Genomic DNA, 19,688 nt, shown 5'->3' on the forward strand with positions numbered 1-19,688 from the left:
GACAAATAGAAAGTCCTCTGTGTGACTCTCTCATCTGTTCATTCAACTGCAATCATCTCTTTCACAGGGTGGTCTACTTAGGATTCTCAAGTTTGTGCATTTCAATTTTTTAATGATTCAGTTTAGCAATGTACAGTGAGTTGACCCAGGTGAAATAACTAAACGTGGGAGGTCCCATACTCACCTGTTTTCTGCTGAGTGGTTAAAGTAGGGTGAGATCCTCTGGGTCTTACACTGGTTTGGCATCAGCATGTTTGTAAATATTGGATTATGAGGGAAGAAAATAGATTGATATTCATATTAAACCAAAATATTGAAAAAATAGTTCTTGAAGGCAGAATATCTAGTCTATAACTCCTTTTTCTCCAACTCTGAAAAACGGATTTTGAAGCTGTATTCGTGCAAATAAAAATGTTAATTGAATGGAATATGGAAGAGAGTCCAAACTAAATCAAATCTGTAACTTGTTAAAAGCTGTGTTCACTTGGACACAGATATCCAGATCAACACAATGTGTGCAGGAAAGTTTGAGCCACTGTCCCAGTCCTCTGTGTGTGCTGAGGGTCAGGACATTAGCATGCAGGGAATATGCCATCTCCTCCTTCAACCCCCGGTTGTGTGCCCATTGCCCAGAGAACGTGCTGTCTCTCTCCAACCCCATGGCAGCCACCCTCCACTCCACATCAGGAGGAGTTCCTTCCCTCCTTAAGGGGGCTGCCCTTTAGCCTTTTGTGACCACAACCAATGCCTGTCATCAAAACCAGCCAGATAGCGTGGGGTCGAATCCTCTTAACCTTCTGTCATCCCTTCTCCATCTGGCACAGCGTGAACTTGCTGGATGATGAAAAGAAGGTGGAGTTCCAGCAATCCCAGGATGAATGTGTTTCAGTACCTTCAACTCTCCAGGAAGGTTCTGCCTGCAACCAGCCTTACCGTGATGGAAAATTTGCATTTGATGATGAGAATGTGGCATCTGCTGTGGATGGAGCCTGTGGCTGCTCTCATGCTGAAGAGGATGAAATTCCAACTGGCCTCCCAGGTAGTCTTCAATGTATCTGCTAGTCTACTCTGGGAGAATTATTCCCTTTGATAGACCATGGGCTTACATACTGAAGCCTGATTTGAACCAGACTCTATAACTGCATTTAAAATAAGACATTCTATGAATGAACTTTTCTAAGTTTCCTGTCATAGTGGTCCCTGTGGTAAACCACGCTACCCAAGGCGGTCATGCGGAAGTACGTGTACCTCAGCAGTTGTGGCACAGGAGGTACCTCTCAGGCTTCACAATTTTGAATGGACCTCTTATCTCAGGTGAAATGCTTTAATTTTCATTTCTGGGTAATGTCCCTGAGTTCCTACACCTGTCCAAGGCTGTTGGCAGTCTTGTTTATACCTTTGGAGATGTCACTACTTTGGTTCACTTCTACCAACCCATAGTCTCTCTCTTTTCCTTTGACTCATCTTGTTCGAGGTCTTCTGAAACCAGAAGGTAAGCCACACTGTCATTCTTTGGCATGTTTCTCTGAGGTAAGGCAGGGCCCTGGAACTTCCCAACCTGATAAATGGCCACTGTTTGCAGCTTTGAGATTCATTTGACATGATGGTGTGTGGATTCCACTCCCATATATCTCAGCGTGTAATCACTTATTCCATTAATAAACAACATTTCAGATGAAAAAAGCCTGAGTATTATAGCACGCTGAGGTTGTAGCTAAGTTGTTCCCCAGGAACTGAGGGGAAAAGGATGTATTTAGCCGTTTGTACAGACTTTGGACCACGATACTCTGCCAATGACATATCATATGAAGGTAATTTGTGCAATGGCTCAAGAAGGAAACCCAGTGCCGCCTTATGAGGCTCTTTCTAGGGCCTCCTGTATTATTTCTGTCTCAATGGTCTGTTACCACATGGTGAAGACAGGCGCAGGATTGGGCGTTTTTGAAAGGTATTTGCCTGATATAACTCTTCTGTTAATTTATTTGCAGAAAACCAGAATGATCACGATGACATGAAAGGACCAGAGGTGGTTGCCCTGAGGTAATTTTGAGTATCTGTGGGCTCCTATGCAGTGATGACATCTGCAGACCTCTGATCCAGGGAAAAACAGAACGGGCTGAATATGTTGTGTCGTCCGTTTTGCCCACCACTATTATCCTATTTCATACTGTTCTCTGCTTTCCCTGTGGTACTTCTATTGTTTCCCATTTCTTATTTACTTGTCAAGTTTAAGTCCCAAGTCAGCTGACCAGGTGAACTAAGAGTGATTTTTTTGCACTCAGTCTTTATATCAGGTGGGGTTTACAGAGTGAGATGCCTATCTGCTTCTGTTTGGTGTTAGCGTGCTGGCATGCATGTCATAGAGATGCCAGTGCAATGCAAATGGAAGTGTGAAAGCCAGGGTTCTGTATCCCAGTGTGTGAGGCGTGGCTGTACCATCAGAGGGAATTCAGTATGTTCATCAGCCAGTTATTTGGCCAGAGCACTGAGCACCTGCTGCTCTTTCTCTCTTCTGCCCTGTAAAACCTCGCTGTGTCTCCCGCACTAAACAGAGTTTTCTCTCTCTAATGGACCAGAGCCTTGGCGCACTTCACCACTCAAACATTCCATCAAAACCAGATAGGACTGTACAGTTTCTCATCAGCCTTGGCTTAGTCTTTTGCCCTCCCTCCCCCACCAGGTTCAGCAGACAGCTGCCACAGATGAGAGAGAATGGTGTCCCACGGGACTCTCTGGATGAATACTATCTGACTTCCTCGGTTCTTCCTGGCCTGTCAGACTCCTTCTGGCCTTATAGGAGCAATGCCATCTTCTCCCTTGAGGACGTGGATGTCTCGTATGCCCGGGATGTAACCAGTGAGTATTTTCTTGTGATAGACCTCCACCTGGATGCCCACGTAGACTCTGTATGCTCTGTACTCCTCGCCTCTGGGGTGCTGAGATTTGTCATCCCTGTTGGAAGCTCTTTAGACATGATTTGAATCAGACTCTGTGGTAGAGGCTTAAGTACAGACATCAGGTGGGTCTGGGAGCTGTGTTCTCTTCTTCATTCAGGTGAAGCCTATGGGTCAGGCCCCAAGTTAGATCATGGACCCACGGCTGGTGTGACACACTGACTCACTTGTATGTGTGCAGGTGTCCAGAGAGGACTGTATTTTTCCTTGATTCCTATGTAGTGTCTCCTCTTGCCCCAAATGCTCCCATTTTCATACTCAAAGTGTCCCTTGAATTTCTGTGCCTTTCCAGAGGTGCTCACAGCCGTAATTATTTGTTGCTTCCCTGGTGTCACTGCTGTCATCCCCAGGGTGTGTCTCCTCTGAATTGATTGTCTTAGAAAGCCAATCATCTGGACCCCAGGATGCAAGGAGCCCTCCCATGACCTTGCGTGTATGTTTCCATGAAGCAAGGCAGAGCCCTGGCATTTTCCCACCCCATGAATGACTGCAGGTTCCTTGTAACAACTAGGATTCATGTGATTCGGGGTTTTCTTCATTCCACTCATCATTCTGCGAAAGCAGTCAGCATATGATGCGAAAAGCCTGAGTATTACAGTATTCTGCTAGAACGCAGTTGAGCTATTCCCCAGATTCTGTGGGGAAGGTGAATCTTTAACTTTTTCCTCAGACTTGGAAGAGAATACTGTGGTCAGGATATACGAGGGCAGGGAGGTCTTGCCTGATGGCTCAGGAAAGCAAACCAAGAACACTCTGAGAGATCCCACTTGAGGCATCTGGAATATCCTTCTTAAATAGCCTATCATCTCACTGCTGATATTGCTGTCCCCGTGGCAGCATTGGACACTGGATTATTAATTTACACAGTTATCTGCTAAGTGTTTATCCACTTCTCTGAATTTATCCATAGAAAATCTCGCTGATCTTGAGGACGAGGAAGATCAAGACATCATCTCTTCAAGGTAACAATGGAGAAACCTGGGTCTAACATCACTGGTGACATCTGGTCATCTCACATGCAGGGGAGTCAGAAAGTGCTATCAGAACATGCCTATTTCTTCCATTCAGACAACCACAAATTGTCCCTGTAACAAGGTTGTCTGTTTTCACCCTTTATGAATCCCTCTCAATGATAGTAACTTGCAGTCCGTTGAAGCAGGGCTACTGATCAGCCACAGGATTTCTTGTACTCCTCTGTTTTCTCCTTTTCATTAAAACAAGCATGCATTGCTTAACTGCCTCTGTCACTCTGGGTTACAACCTTGGCAGGTATTTCATGGCATGAAAGTAACTAGGAAAACTGTCATGTCACATTGCATATTTGAAAAATTGGTCTTGCAATTGCAAGATTTCTGGGAGTCTATGATGCTGCCAGTGCTGGTGTTCATTTGTATGCAGCATGTAAATGTCAACAAAACTTATGTTGTGTTTGAAGTCCCCTTGATGTTCTGAGGACGTGTGTGACATGACTCTGTGTCCTGGGGTGGCTCATCTCCTTCCTCCTGAAGTCATTTCTTCTCTGTGCTCAGAGCGTCTCATGCTCACTCTCCCTCACTCTCTCTCCCTTTCCCTTTGCCAGCACCTTCAGGCCCCTGATGGGAGTTGTGGGTGGGGGGATTGTTATACCTCCCTCTAAGGGACTCCCCATTTGTGTTTTGCAACCTGTCCCTTAACCCTCCTATCAAAACCAGCTATGGCTCCAGGTTGACTAATCCCTCTTGTTTAACCCTCTGCTCTCCCAACCCCACAAATCTCAGTGTGGAGCAGCTGGTGGTAGAAGAGAATGAAGTCCAGCCAGACTCACTGGATGAAGGTTATCTGGCTGCTTCTGTTGGCCATCATCTGGCAGGCTCCTGTCATCCTTACAGAAGTGCCTCCTTCCCAACAGAGAGAAGAGAAGCTTGCTTGGCTCTAGATGTAAACGGTGAGTACTCCCAGACAGGTTCTTAGGCTCAGGTTGATTAGAACTATGTTCTCAGTTTTAATTTTTAGAAGGCATCACGAGCCTTTGCATTCTTCTTGCCCCAGGCTGCCCTCTGTCACCTGAACTCATCAGCACAGGCTTGTGATATCAAGTCAGACCAGAGAGGGCAAGTGGAGGGATAAGGGCAGAATCTCAGCTACCACGGTCTCACCTGCAGGAATTTATGTAACAGAGCTCTTTTTATCAAGATAAGAATCTTTATAGTCATGAAATTTTGCTGCTAATTTTATTTCTTGAATAGTTTCTGGCAAGCTCTCTGGCTTTGCATTCATGATTGCGATCTGCTCCATATTTGTAATGCACGTTATATTGTTCCCCAGCTCCGGATCTTGCCCCTGGGCTGCCTACCTCCCTCTGAAGCATTTAGATACTAGATCCGGAACATCAAATCTGCCTATGCCCTGTAATTTCCATAAAGCCAAGTATCTGTCTCTGTTGTTCCATCCTCTAGAAACATCCTTGTGTTTCATCCTTTGTGCAGCAAAAAGGAGTCTTCCATGTGTGGGTTATAGTTTCAATGTTTTACACAATCCTAGTGGTATAATCTCATGGAAACTCTCCATAAGCTGTGTATCTGATAGGGGTATTGACCTAATTTATGAGCCAGGTCTCCTAGGGTAGCAGTTCACAGGGTGTGGAAATGAAAACCTAGTATGAAATCCTTTAGGGCTATTTTTTTCTTTTTACTTTTCTTTAGGAGATGCATTTTTATTCTTAGGACTTTGACTCATAAGATCATCTTGATAAACAAGGAGAAACTCCATTATGTATCAGACTATATCTGACTTCTTTTAGAAAGATATTGCGCATACAAATGTTGTCCATCAGTCAGTTGGTGCCTTTTCACACTGGAAGCAGTTTCTTTCTTATTTCCCATCTTCCCTGAGGCGCAGAGAGGCACAGCCTTTCTCAGGATCACAGCAGTTCACAACCCAGAACGGGGGCACACAGTTGCTGTGCTCCTGTTGTCTGCCATGCTCCACACCAAGCGAGCTCCACGTGCACTGTAGCCCCTCCAGCCCTCCCAGGCACCCTCTCAGGAAGCTGTGGTGTCTCATGGTGCAGCCGAGGGCACTGAGGCTCAGCGAGGTCTCTTTACTTGCCCCGGATTCCTGGCCACTGGCACGTGGGACACTGACCTCTCCTGGGCCTGATTTCTTGGCCAGGCTGCATCCTCTCCTCTCAGCAGTTGGACCATCAGTGACTAAGAGAGGATGTTGCTCCCCGTTTCCTCTTTGCCCTGAACCAAATGATTTGCAACTCTCTTAATCTTCAACAGAAGTTGCCAGAGGGCTGCAGAGAACCCTGTGGTCCCTCACACAGATCTGCCAGCTCCCAAACCCTCTGTGCACTCTGTCCCAAGAGCAGAGACAGTGGCTCCTGCAGCCCCTCCAGGTGGAGCCACAGCTCCACAGGGCTCTCTCTGGAGAATCAGCCAGGGTGAGAGTCCACGCCTCTCCCCACCTCCTGTCCCCTGGTCACCTGCTGTCACGACGGGTCCAGGTAGACCGTGAATTGGGCTGTGCTGAAGCCATTAGAAAACTGCAGCTCTATCTCAGAAACACTGACAGCCAGGTGCGGGTTCCTATGAAGAGCATGAGTGAGGCTCAGACATGTGCTTCAGATATGTGTGTGAGATGTGTGTGATACGGCCCAGTCCTGGGAGTCCATTGTTCACAATGGGCCAGGAAAGGCCCAATCCCCACAGATGGACTGAGATGAATGAATAGAATATCTAATCTATACAGGGATCCATCCTGTGTCTTGATTCTCATGATAACCCGAGGACAGTGTGGATAGCCATTATGCAGCCATGTGGGTACAAGGAGTCAGCTCTACCCCATTCTGTCTGTCCAGGGAGAAACCCTGCAGAAACTTCACAAACACTTGATTTTTAACGTACAAGTTGATCTTGTATTGGAGGCTTTTCCCCACACTGACAATATTGGGCAGTATTGTTGATGTTTGATAAAAGGTTTGGTTACTTTATATCCCATCAATGCAAAGAATATTCAAAGCATAGCTTCAATAAAATCCATTCTCAAGAAAAGACAAATACAATTAGATGATGAAATTGCACAATGATAATTAAAAACAATCGTAGACATTGATTCAAAATAACATTACAGAATAAGAGGATACGTGGTTTTGACAGTTCTTTCAACCACCAAATGTTGTACAAGGATTTACCCCTCAGCCCAAATGAATTATCATAAAATCTGATTGTCCTAACATATGATGATTAGTGACTAATGAACTTTGCCTAGTGGAAATATAAAGGGCACACCAGACTGAGAGAAGAGCTTCTGGGAAAAGCCCTGGAAGCTCACAGAGGCTCCTGGTACAGGCCTGGGGGCAGAAAGGGGCCAGCCTGAGTCCTAGGAGGGTTTGCAGTGGGAGCTGTGGGAAGTGATGCTGCAGAAGAAAGAGGGACTAGAAGACAGGAGCACTGGAAAGGCGGGTGAGGAGGTTAGATTTGTGTAGCAGGGAGGGGAGGATGAATTTCCATCAACTGAGGAGCATGTGATGAACCAGGATTGGGGGGTGATGAGACAGGTGACCTTTGAGAGTGTGGAGAGGACTGAATCAGAGAAAGCAGTTAGAAGGAGGTTGGATGAATGTCTGATGAGAGTCAGACACAGATGCTCTCTGGAAGACTGAGAGAGAAGAGGAACATGAGAGACAGTTACAGAAACAGACCTTGTTGAGGCTGCGGATGCCTAAGCAGCAGGTGAGAGGAGAGCCGCCCAGACGGCAGTGTAGAGCAGGCCCTGGCGGCTGTGACCTCGCATGAGCCTGACCTGGACCGGTGAGGGCACTTCACGTCTTTGGTTAGCCCACGTTCTGAGGATATGTACTTATTTCACAGTAGAAGTAGAAGCAGATTTCACTCGCAGCACTGTCCAGGCACTAGTGGAGGGACGTGTATTGAAGGAGTGTACGCGTATTCTCTCTCTAAAGAGACACAAAGGTGTTTCCAGCAGGGTCTCGGCCCTCTCCTCCACTAGTTCTAGTTGTTAGTACCATCCATCCCCACTCTGCCCCATGTGGGAATAGAGTTGACTCTATATATACATGGACGGGTGAGTGGAAGGGTAGACACAATTTCAAGCAAGCAAGTTCAAAAGGGTCTGGAATGTACTGTATTTTCTCAGCTCAACTTCTAGTGGTACCTGAAGCCTTCAGGCCAAATGTCTCTCCCTGTTCTTTTATTCCTGTGGGTAGATACCAAGAACTCTTTCTCCCCCATGCCTAGAGGCTTATCTAGAACCTTCTCTCTAGGCTACAAGACTAAGGCTAATAACAGAAAAAGAGGCTTGACCCCTTGTGTCACCCAAACCCTCTAGACTCAAGTGGGTGATTTCTCATTTCAAGAAATTGCAGCCTAGCCCCTGCCTCCTCAGCACCCCAGCCACAGCCATAAATATGACATCTTCTTCACACTGATGTCTGCCTTTGCTGTCTGGGTTCTTGTGTGGTTTCACTTATGGGCTAGGACAGCAGACATGGGTGTTCTGGGAGGGCTTATCAAGAAAAAACTTCCATTGGTCCTACTGAACCCTCTTTTCCTTTCAGGTGACACCTGGGAAGACTGTCACCGGGGACCTGTGAGTTTCCCAGGGTCTGAGGTGCCAATTTCACAGGCACAGCTTCAGAAAAGCACCCACGTGACTGATTGTCTGCAGCGGCAGCTGGACCAGCGTTTCGACTGTGGTGACAGCAAAGCCATGCTTGGTCTTTCTTCCGCCATCTGGGACTTTACCTCCAACTCTGATTCTGGAAACCAAGGACCACTCTTTCTAGGTAAGATAGAAGAGGGGATTAGGAAGCTCCGGCCCATGTGCTGGTCATCACAAAGCTGTGGGTGGAGGAGGCAGAGGGCCTCTCCCACGCCCGCTGTCGGCCCAGATGAAACCTCTGACACTCTAATAGAGTGAGGTGATCAAGAGCCTGGGACTTAGGACCAGCTCAGCCTCAGGCCCTGGTTCTGCAAATTCCTGCTTGTTTAACTAAGCCAACTTATTTATCTTCCTAGGTATTTACCTCTCTCGTCCTTCATCTGAACTCTTGAAAAATTCCATCTCCTTTACATATGGTTGGGAATCTTAAACAATATAATGTCCAGAGCATCTGATTCCCTAAACTTTGCTTGATAACCACTATGAATATATAATATCTCAGCATTGTGTCTTTCTGGTGCTTTAACACTTACAAAACGACTGCACAATGGTTCTTTCCTCTGCGGTAGCATAAGCTTTATAGTCTCCACTTTCTCTAGACCCCATCTTCCCTTGCTTTCTCAGAAAGGTATCTTGGCCAATATTTTCCTCTCCTTTCAACATCTGTCATCAAGGCAGTTTACTCCTGATGGGTGCTCTCAGTAACAGTGTATTAGCAACATTCAACAGGGGTGTAAACACTGGCCCTGCAACTCAGTCCATGTTTGTTTATATATCCAGTTTGTTTTCATCATTTTCCCCTCATTTTAAAATAAAGGGCTACTCTCATTCTCGAAGTGCACCCATTAGTCTCTTTTATGACACTCCATTTAATTCATTCTCTCCGCTCATCTCCATGTCCGTCTCCTAGTTTTCCTCTTCTCTGGGTCCACCTCAGTTCACATTTCCTTAAAAGAGCTTCCAGAACCTCACATCCATTTCATCCTTACCCTCCACTGGAGCCTGGAGCTACCTGGCGCTCATGCCTCAGGCTGTGGCCTCATCTGAGGAATGAGAGACCCAGGTCCTTAGGAGGAGCTGAGATGAGAAGGCGCCCCCTTGTGGCAGCATGGAGAGTCTCAAGGGAAATGCTCAGGGCGGGCAGGGGTGCAGAGCCTGACAAGAGCCACTGGGTCTCCTGGTGTTTGTTGTCTTCTCTTCCCTCTTGTCTCTCCTTTTCTTGTCCTTGGCTTTCCACATTCCCAGCCCAGACCGACCCCCACTTCCTCAGTAACTATTTCCTGGTCATCTTCCATGGAAACATGAGCAGGAATCCAGGCTTCACAGCAGATTTTGCAGCAAAGGGTAATTTTAATACCCTTTATTTTCATACCTCTCCACCCTGTGACTCCCATCCCCCATGACTCCTAGTTCCTGTCACCCACCAGAGCTTTTCTCTCCTTATTTTTCTTTTTTCTTTTCCAAATTCAGCTCATCAAGAAGCCATTAGAATGATCCATTCCGTATCTCGACTCCTTCATTCATTTGTTGCATTACACAAACACAGACACACTTGAGAGTATTGTTGCATTTTTATTATATTTTCCATGCCTCACTTAGATTATGTATAAATATTATATATACTGTGTATATATGTGTGAAGTCTATATTGATGCACATTTAACATTTTTCCAATTTAGACTTCCTCACTTCTTTTCTCTTATGAGGTTTTCCCTCAACTTTGACTTTTCCATCTCTTCGATCTCTTCCCTCCCAACAGTACAATCTGTGTCCTGCAGGAATTTCTTGCCTTTGTCTTTTCTACCTAGGAAAGAAGTTGTCATCAATTTTATTTCTTTACTCTGTTTTGGCGTTTGGGAACATGTTTGCCCCGTGGCAGTCTTACCAATATTGGCTAGTATAAGGAAGATCAACAAAAAAGAAAATATATAAAGTTTCTCCATTGGATTCACTTCACCATGGACTTTCAGATAGCCTTTCCTGTTCTTGGACAGTTTCTGTACTTGATGTCCTTCCTGGGTGGAGGAGTAAGTCATAGAAACATCCTAAATAACAATGGATCCTATTGGCTGTGGTTTTATCTTCAGAGCTGAGTTTGGATGCTTCCATCGGAATGAAGAACCCTCCCAATCTGGATGATAAGGGCTCCACAGCAAGAACGCTTCAGTGTTCAGTCTGTAGCAAGATTAAGGGCTTAAGTGTCCTGAAACAGAAGATTATCAGAAGAAAACTGCTCTTCAGCAAATGGAGACTAGCGTGCAGATTCCCTGGTCTTCAAGCTTAGGGTACAAAGGTAATCCCATGCACTTCTTCCTTATGCTCCTTATCTAAGGTTATAGCTCAATCTCCCACTGATTTTTCTCTTCCTCACTTGTTCACTTAACAGCTGACACTACCTCTGTGTGGTCTTTCCTCGGCTTTCCATGGGGGCTGCCACCTGCAGTGCCCTTCCATCTCAATCTCCTGTTTGCACTCTGAGCTCTGCTGTGCTACTGCTGTCCTCTATTCCCTCTGACCTTTCCTATTAGCCAAAGGGAAGCCCAGATCCATGGTGGTCTTTTTCGTAAGAGTGTCGTTTAGCATGTACCATGCTGAACACATGGTACAAAAATCACACACTTTCTTGGTTTCCTCTCCTTCCTTTACTTGCACCCCACCCACCCCTGCTCCCTAACAAATTCTTTCTTCCAGGATCATGTTTTAATGAATTACTTGCATGTGGGTTGACTTTTGGAGAATCTAACCTAGGAAAATCCTTAACCCTCAACTTGTCCACCTGAATAAGAAGTGTTGAAACTGAGGAAAAAGAGTCCTGATTACAAAAACTAAATAAGAACCTGGGTCATAGGTAGAAGTGCTGGACTGACCTGAGTCTTGTTTCCCCTCAGGCCTTGGTGGGCAGAACTTTGCTAATGTGCAGGGGGCTTCCAGGAACTCACTGGAACTGGCATTAGGTAGAGGACAGTAGATGGATCCTTAAAGGGACATTGGCCAAATGGAGATACAGAGGCCAGGTTTTCGATATTCATAGAGCATGAGATGCACAGGCATTCAGACCTCTTCCCTTCTTTTCTTGAAATTACTCCTTCTACACGTTCAGTAAAAATCCCCCAAAATGAACTGACTTGGAATCTGAGGGCAGGGAATGTAGGACAGCATTGTAGTGAATTAACTTAGGGCCACATTAATGAAGACCCAGGGAGATATACAAGATAGTCATTGCTTCAGTCAAATCTAGTTGAAAAGACAAGTTATTTATATGAGAGGGTCTGAGAAAGACCAAAAAATCTTTAGCGTCGGGGGGAAATAAGTGCATGGTAGACTCTATCAAGAGAGGAAAAAAGAGTGGTATGAAATATATAGGTCTAGTAAGTAGTTCTAAATCATGCTATTATAAAATAAAAACTGGGTGAGTTTTGATCTAATATGAATACCTTAACCCAAACCATAGAAATTCTGATTTTAATGTTCTGGGGTGAGGTTTGGGTATCAATATCTTTCGAAACTCTGCTAATAGCATCAGGGATTAGAAGGTCTGTGGATTTGATAGGATATCAGTAGCATTTATGGCAGTGGCCAGTATGTGGCTGCTTCATAAAAAAGCTGAATATCAGCCATTAAGGAATTAGCATTTTTCTCTCAACTGTACAACCTAGAGAAGAGAAATGAGAGAAAAAAAATACAGATGAATTAGATATATAATCCCTGTTTGAATCCAAGTTTCTCACAATTTCTATAGTAAACAGAAATTTAAATAAATGTAAATTTAAAATAAACATTACATAGAAACATTACCCAGAGTATAAAATATTACCTTCCACTTCCAAAAAAATAAAAAAATACTACCTCCTCTTACCATAAGAATGAAATTCAGTGTTTTCATTTCTACTGTTAATGCAACTGCAACTTGTGGTTCACTATTCACTAAATGGGTTTCCCAGCCTACTAATTGGCTTAGAATTATAGAGTCAACAAATTGTTTTTTCTTTAAATATTTTATGTATGCAAAACTCCATAATGAATCTTAGGCCTCATTCTTAAATGTTTCTTCTTTTTCATGTCTTCTATGTGCTAGCATAAAATACTAGGAGAAATTCTGGGGAAAGTTTGATTTAAAAAGTCATGAGAATCTAGTATATCTAAAATGAATGCTTTTTCACTTCAGAGTTTTCTTTGTCTAGATGTTGAGACTATTCCTAGAAATGACTCAGGTGGATCCAGCACGCAATCACCTTCATAGTATTCTGGTATCCATGGGATGCAAATAGGTTGAGCCACAGTTACACCCTGCTCTCTCTTTGCTGATTTCATTTCAAGTTTCCTGTTTTTTCATTCGTTCCTCAGCCTTTTTGGAACAGGATTTTTCTGTAAAGTCTTTTTCCTGTCCAGGAGGGTGACCAAACACCCTCTATTAACTATGGACTTCTCCAGATTGGAGCCTTTCCTCTCCCTTCCCCCAAATGTATAGGAAGGGCCTGTGGCCTGGGTTGTCAGTAACAAGCCATGTGGTTTTGGATAGTCCTTAGCCCCAGGAAAGCATAGCTCCTCATCTTTAAATTTTGGAATTGGACTTGGATACATTCTGAGGTCCCTGTTGGTGTTCACATTCCAGGATTCTCCCCGTAGCCTACTTCTCCTCAGAAGGCAGGGATGTAGAGGTAGAAGAGGGTGTCTTTTTCTACTGAGGATCCTCTGCTCCCATAGCAGTCTGTTTCTGCATGAGGAGTGTGCAGCACATTCATCCCTGGTATGTGTGGAAAGCTAGCATTTGGTCCAGTTGAAGGGGATTTGAGAATGAAATGACTGTTGAGGACTAAGTGATGGGGGATCCAGTTAAGGCTTGGAAGCAGCATTGAGCTGAGCTATCACCAAGCACAAGTGGGGTGAGGACAGGGGTCCCTAGATGCTGTACCACAGGCTGGGTGAAAGTTTAGAGAGGTATTCCTTATAACTCATGGATCTCACTTTTTCAATTCAGCTCTTACTGTCAACAAGAGCTCTGTCTGCCCCTGGCCTCAGTTACCATGTGGCCATCCCTCCAGGCTCAGCTATCACCAGAACCTAACAAACACTCACATTTCCTCTCTCTCCCTTCCTCTCCTCTCTTTCTTTCTGTCTTTTGCAGATACCAGTTACTTAAGAACTAAGAAAAGATATTGCCAATTTCTAAGAAACCACACCATAAAATTTCCCTTTTCCATTTGATGAAAAAGACCTACACAGCAAGTTAAAGCCCAAACAGAACACTGGAGGGATCCTTACCTGAAAATCAGCATCCCAACCAACAGCCACTCTCCATGAAACAGAATTGATGGGAGAAATCTCACTCATCAGCCTCCAAGTGTCATCCATTGAGAAGGAGACCAGTGCTTTGATGGATACACAGTTTGGAGAGACCTTAACTCTTGTTCCCCTCAATATTCATCCTCTAGACACCAGCATGGGAGCAATTGGAAGAATGCACCATATCAACCCTGTCATTCTTTGCCACTAGATGGACTGTGCTAGGAGCAGACAGCATTTACTATACGGTGTTCTTGCTGAAAGTGTCTGTCCTGAATTTAATCATGAGGTAGTTATCAGATAACTGCAGAACTTAGATCATTGAACAAGACAACTGGCCTGTCTTTCTTCAAACAGTTAATTTTAAAAAATTTTTAAAAAGTCAGTATCTCCCCAAGTAAGACAAAAAGAAAAGGAGAAGAGATGTTTCAGTTTCCAAAGGACTAAAGAAGTATATGTTACTATAGTGTGTTACTACTATATTTCTTTAGTCCTTTGGAACCACAAACATCTCCTCTCCTTTTCATAGATGTCTTTGATGGCAGACATTGACCTATTTGCAGAGGACAGGCCAGTTGTCTGCTCAGTGGTCTATATTTTGCAGTTGTCTGATTATTTCCTCACAATTAAATTCAGGTGAACCCTTTTTGCCAAGAACACCAGCTAGTGTATACTATGTGCTTCCTAGTGCAGCCCCTTTGGTGTCTAAGAATGTCCACTTTTCCTGTCACCACTATTGCCATTTTAGCATTGGACACTTTGTTATGCAGGGGCTCATAAGGCCCATTCATTGGAATGACATATTTTTCTGTCTATAATCAATAATTTGATTAGTGGTAATTTGAGAGTGTATGAACATCATATTGTGTGATACTCTTTCTCTGAAAATTTTACCATCCCTGATATGTGTCAATTATTATATTTGTGTTTGTGCACTGGAAATTTTCTAATTCTATCATTCTATAAACTTGTATTGCAGGCCTTATGCTGTGGGAAGGACAATTTCTACCCCTTCTATATTATTAAAGGTTTTATGTTGAATTTCACTCTGGACTAATGCATTTTTAAAATTCAGTGTTATAATGCATTATTATCATGGTTGATTGTAGTAGATATGGATATAAATAATATAAATATTCTTGCTTTTCCTATTCATCTTTATATCTTAAACTCTCCCACAACTTTTAAGCTATATTTACCATTTGTAGTAGATTGTATTTATTGTGCTTATCCTCTGTGTTATTTTATTTTATTTGTGTATGCCATATTTGTGTGTATGTATCTGATGTTTGGGAAGGACTAGATAGCTAATACACTAAAATTTTTTTACCTCTTAATCCCTTAGTATGTTGTACATTTCTAATATTTGAAGCATAATTTTTTAAGTGATATCTGTCAACTTCATCTTTTTATCACTGTGATGATCAAGGACATTATTATACTTTTTTCTTCTGTCTTTACTTATCACTTCTTATAGTATTATTTCAACACAATCAAATGTATAGCCTTTATATACTACATTTTTCCCATCTATTTACTGGTAGGGTAGATGTAGGAGCCGGAGGAAAGACCCACTGGGTCCTTTGGACCCTCTGCTGGCACAGGATGGTTGTTCCACCCTGAGAGTGCCAACAGATTTCCTGCAGAAGGTCAAGAGCATGCCCAGGCTGCCTGCATAGCAGGGCCCAATACCCACTATCTTAAATCTACACTTACATATAGGCAATGATGACCAGATGTACAGAATTCAAAGTTTCCTCAGTCAGTTCTGGAGGAACTCTAAATATTAGAATTCATCCTTAAAGATTCCTCATAATGGAATGAGGACTACCTAAGTTTGGCATATTTATTATTGCTTTGATGCATGGACAGCTTCAGTCAGTTCACTTCAGCCACTTAGTTGTGTCCAACTCTGCAACCCCATGGACTGCAGCATGCCAGGCTTCCCTGTCCATCACCAACACCCGGAGCTTGCTCAAACTCATGTCCATTGAGTTGGTGATGCCATCCAACCATCTCATCTTCTGTTGTCCCCTTCTCCTTCTGCCTTCAATCTTTCCCAGAATCAAGGTCTTTTCTAAGGAGTCAGTTCTTCACATCAAGTGGCCAAAGTATTGGAGCTTCAGCATCAGTCCTTCCAATGAATATTCAGGACTGATTTCCTTTAGGATTGACTGGTTGGATCTCCTTGCAGCCCAAGGGACTCAAGAGTCTTCTCCAACACCACAATTCAAAAGCATAAATTCTTCAGTGCTCAGCTTTCTTTATGATCCAACTCTCACATCCATGCCTGACTACTACAAAAACCATAGCTTTGACTAGATGGACCATTATTGGCAGAGTAATGTCTCTGCTTTTCAATATGCTGTCTACGTTTTTCATGGCTTTCCTTCCAAGGAGCAAGTGTCTTTTAATTTCATGGCTGCAGTCACCATCTGTAGTGATTTTGGAGCCCAAGAAAATAAAGTCTGTAACTGTTTCCACTGTTTCCCCATCTATTTGTCATGAAGTGATGGGACCAGATGCCATGATCTTAGTTTTTTGAATGCTGTTTTAAGTCAGCTTTTTCACTTTCCTCTTTCAACAAGAGGTTCTTTAGTTTCTCTTCACTTTCTGCCATAAGGGTGGTGTTATCTACATATATGAGGTTATTGATATTTCTCCCAGCAATCTTGATTCCAGCTTGTGCTTCTTCCAGCCTGGCATTTCATATGATGTACTTTGCATGTAAGTTAAATAAGCAGAGTGACAATATACAGCCTTGAAGTACTCCTTTCCCAGTTTGGAACCCGTCAGTTGTTCCATGTCCGGTTCTAACAGTTGCTTCTTGACCTGTATACAGATTGCTCAGGAGGCAGGCCAGGTGGTCTGGTATTCCCATCTCTTTCAAAATTTTCCACAGTTTGTGTGATCCACATAGTCAAAGGCTTTGATATTGTCAATAAAGCAGAAGTAGATGTTTTTCTGGCACTCTCTTGATTTTTCTATGATCCAGTGGATGTTGGCAATTTGATCTCTGGTTCCTCTGCCTTTTCTAAAACCAGCTTAAACATCTGGAAGTTCTCAATTCACATACTGTTGAAGGCTGGCTTGGAGAATTTTGAGCATTACTTTGCTAGCGTGTGAGATGAGTGCAATTGTGTGGTAGTTTGAACATTCTTTGGCATTGCCTTTCTTTGGGATTGGAATGAAAACTGACCTTTTCCAGTCCTGTGGCCACTGCTGAGTTTTCCAAATTTGCTGGCATTTTGAGTGCAGCATCTTTCACAGCATTTTCTTTTAGGATTTGAAATAGCTCGGCTGGAATTCCATCACCTCCACTAGCTTTCTTCGTTTTGATGCTTCCCAAGGCCCACTTGACTTTGTGCTCCAGGATGTCTGGCTCTAGGGATCACACCGTTGTTGTTATTTGGGTCATGAAGATCTTTTTTGTATAGTTCTTCTGTGTATTCTTCCCACCTCTTCTTAACTTCCTCTACATCTGTTAGGTCCATACTGTTTTTGTCCTTTTTGTTGCCCATCTTTGCATGAAATGTTCCCTTGGTCTCTCTAATTTTCTTGAAGAGATCTCTAGTCTTTCACATTCTATTGTTTTCCTCTATTTCTTTGCATTGATCCCTTAGGAAGGCTTTCTTATCTCTCTGCATTCAGATGGGTATATCTTTCCTTTTCTCCTTTGCCTTCAGCTTCTCTTCTCAGCTATTTATAAGTCATCCTCAGACAACCATTTTGCCTTTTTTATTTCTTTTTTTTTTTGGATGATCTTGATCACTGCCTCCTGTACAATGTCACACACCTCTGCCTGTAGTTTTTCAGGCACTCTATCAGATTTAATCCCTTGAATCTATTTGTCAGTTCCACTGTATAATCATAAGGGGTTTGATTTAGGTCATACCTGTATGGTCTAGTGGTTTTCCCTACTTTCTTCAATTTAAGTCTGAATAAACAGCTTAGGAGAACATAAACGACTTTTCCACAATGAATTTATTGTTTTTTTTTTAAATCATCTTGCTTTGTATGTTGTGTTGAGATGTAGAATGTAAATTGAGTTTCTTTCTACTGAGGGCAAAGGGAGACCTGGGGTTTCACAGGAAAAAAAATTTTTTTTAATCTAGTAGCTTCTACTGGGACAGGTCTTAAAGCTGACTGTTCCAGTTCTGTTTTTCCCAGGTCTTTATGACTTTCTCTCTGATCCTTTCTCATTATCTTTTATTCATTTCTATTCTGTTTGATCTTTCACTATTTTTAGTTCATTGTCCCTTATAATTTTACACAACTATGATCCCTTAGGTACCTTGTCATTTAGCCTCTTTTTCAGAGAATTTTATTTTCTCCAATTTTTTTCTAATTTCTGGCAATTCTCATTTCTTCTTTCTTGTCTACTTCTCTCTTGTGCATTTCTTATTTGAAGTTTTGGGGCTTTTCCCCATGTGTGTGTTTGTGTGCTTCTACAAATGTTTTGTTCAGAAACAATTCAGATACAGATGCTATTTTACATTTATCCTATGTTTTGTGGGTGATTTTGAAGGGAACCTTTTCAAGAACTAACATTTTGACTCTTTGTATATGTTTTTTTTTTTTTTTTGTCACCTTGGAATAAGTGTCTGCTACATGATTAGTTCTAGGTAGGAACAAACTAGTGCTTTGATTGGCATAGTTGATTCCTTAGTTCTTGGTCTGTCTTGTGCAATTACCTTAGCAGAGATAAGGTTTTGGGAAAGGTATCATATGTCTCCTGATTCTGGGATTCTGTTTCCTTCAGTGGGAACTTTCATTTCTGCCAGTTGCACCATTCTTTTTCTTCACTACAAGCATCCGAAGGATGCTCCCTTCTGCTAGGTCTCACACTTGATCTCAGTAATTGGGCCTCTTCAAGGTTGCCACCCTCTGATTCTCTGCACTGTGAAACCCATTCCTGTCAATTCCCTAATCGCCAGAGCTATAGCCAACCAGGTCTCAGACATCTTATGAGTTTATCCACATGCTCTTTCTGTGAGTAATTTTACCTGAGTCCCCTCCTGAGTACTCCCTCCCTGCTGTCCTCTCCTCTATGTGCAGAGTCTTTGCTGGTCCTGCTACTGCTGTGTGGCTCCCACACAGAGCTGAATACAAACCACTTGGGATCTATAGTGTTCTCTGGGCCCTGGTGGTTTGGGGCAGGGTTTTGAGTGGTGTCCTTGACTCTCTATGTTAGTCCCTAGCCCTCTGAATTTCATATTGAGAGATTCAGCTGCCATTATTTCAGGTAGACTTGTGCTCTCCTATCATTCTTTTTCAAATGCAGAATTTCAATAGTACATAAAAGTAGACACAACAGAACAATTATCAACTTATGGCTGAACTTGTTTTACTATAGTCCGCCCACTTACCTATTCCTATATCATTTAAAGCAAATCTCAGACATCATATTTCATCTGTGATTATGCCAGTGTGTGCTCAGTCATGTCCAGTTGCTTGCGACGCCATGGACTATAGCCCACCAGGCTCCCCCGTCCATGGAATTTTCCAGGCAAGAATACTGGAGTGGGTTGCCATTTCCTTCTCCAGGGGATCTTCCCATCCCAGCAATCAAACTGCAACTCTTGGGTCTCCTACATTGACAGGCAGATTCTTTACCACCGCACCACCTAGGAAGCCCCAGTTACATCCGTGAAAGAAAGTGAAGTCGCTCAGTTGTGCCTGACTCTTTGTGACCCCATGGATAAGTTTCTCTAAATGAGAACTATTTTTGAAAGTATTATCCTCATAGCATTACATTTATTCATAATTAAACATCTTTAATATCAT

The 19,688-nt window shown here is 43.1% G+C and overlaps 1 protein-coding gene across 1 annotated transcript; it reads left to right on the forward strand.

Moving 5' to 3' along the window:
- The first annotated feature begins 744 nt into the window (after positions 1-744).
- On the forward strand, positions 745-15,234 carry LOC138436438 (neuroblastoma breakpoint family member 6-like). The gene is made up of 8 exons (XM_069582045.1): positions 745-1,039; positions 1,989-2,040; positions 2,681-2,856; positions 3,865-3,916; positions 4,712-4,878; positions 8,515-8,742; positions 10,706-10,911; positions 13,744-15,234. The coding sequence occupies exons 1-7, from the start codon at positions 745-747 to the stop codon at positions 10,900-10,902; spliced, it is 1,167 nt and encodes a 388-aa protein (XP_069438146.1). The 3' UTR covers positions 10,903-10,911; positions 13,744-15,234.
- Positions 15,235-19,688: the final 4,454 nt, after the last annotated feature.

This window comes from Ovis canadensis, chromosome 1, assembly GCF_042477335.2.
Source record: "Ovis canadensis isolate MfBH-ARS-UI-01 breed Bighorn chromosome 1, ARS-UI_OviCan_v2, whole genome shotgun sequence".
NCBI classification, from domain to species: domain Eukaryota; kingdom Metazoa; phylum Chordata; class Mammalia; order Artiodactyla; family Bovidae; genus Ovis; species Ovis canadensis.

Excerpts from the sequence above, each read along its gene's own strand:
- LOC138436438 (XM_069582045.1), top strand. The coding sequence starts at position 745 with ATGCCTGTCATCAAAACCAGCCAGATAGCGTGGGGTCGAATCCTCTTA. Across the intron at positions 2,857-3,864 it reads GTATGCCCGGGATGTAACCA|AAAATCTCGCTGATCTTGAG; the intron begins GTGAGTATTTTC and ends ATTTATCCATAG. Across the intron at positions 8,743-10,705 it reads CCAAGGACCACTCTTTCTAG|AGCTGAGTTTGGATGCTTCC; the intron begins GTAAGATAGAAG and ends TTTTATCTTCAG.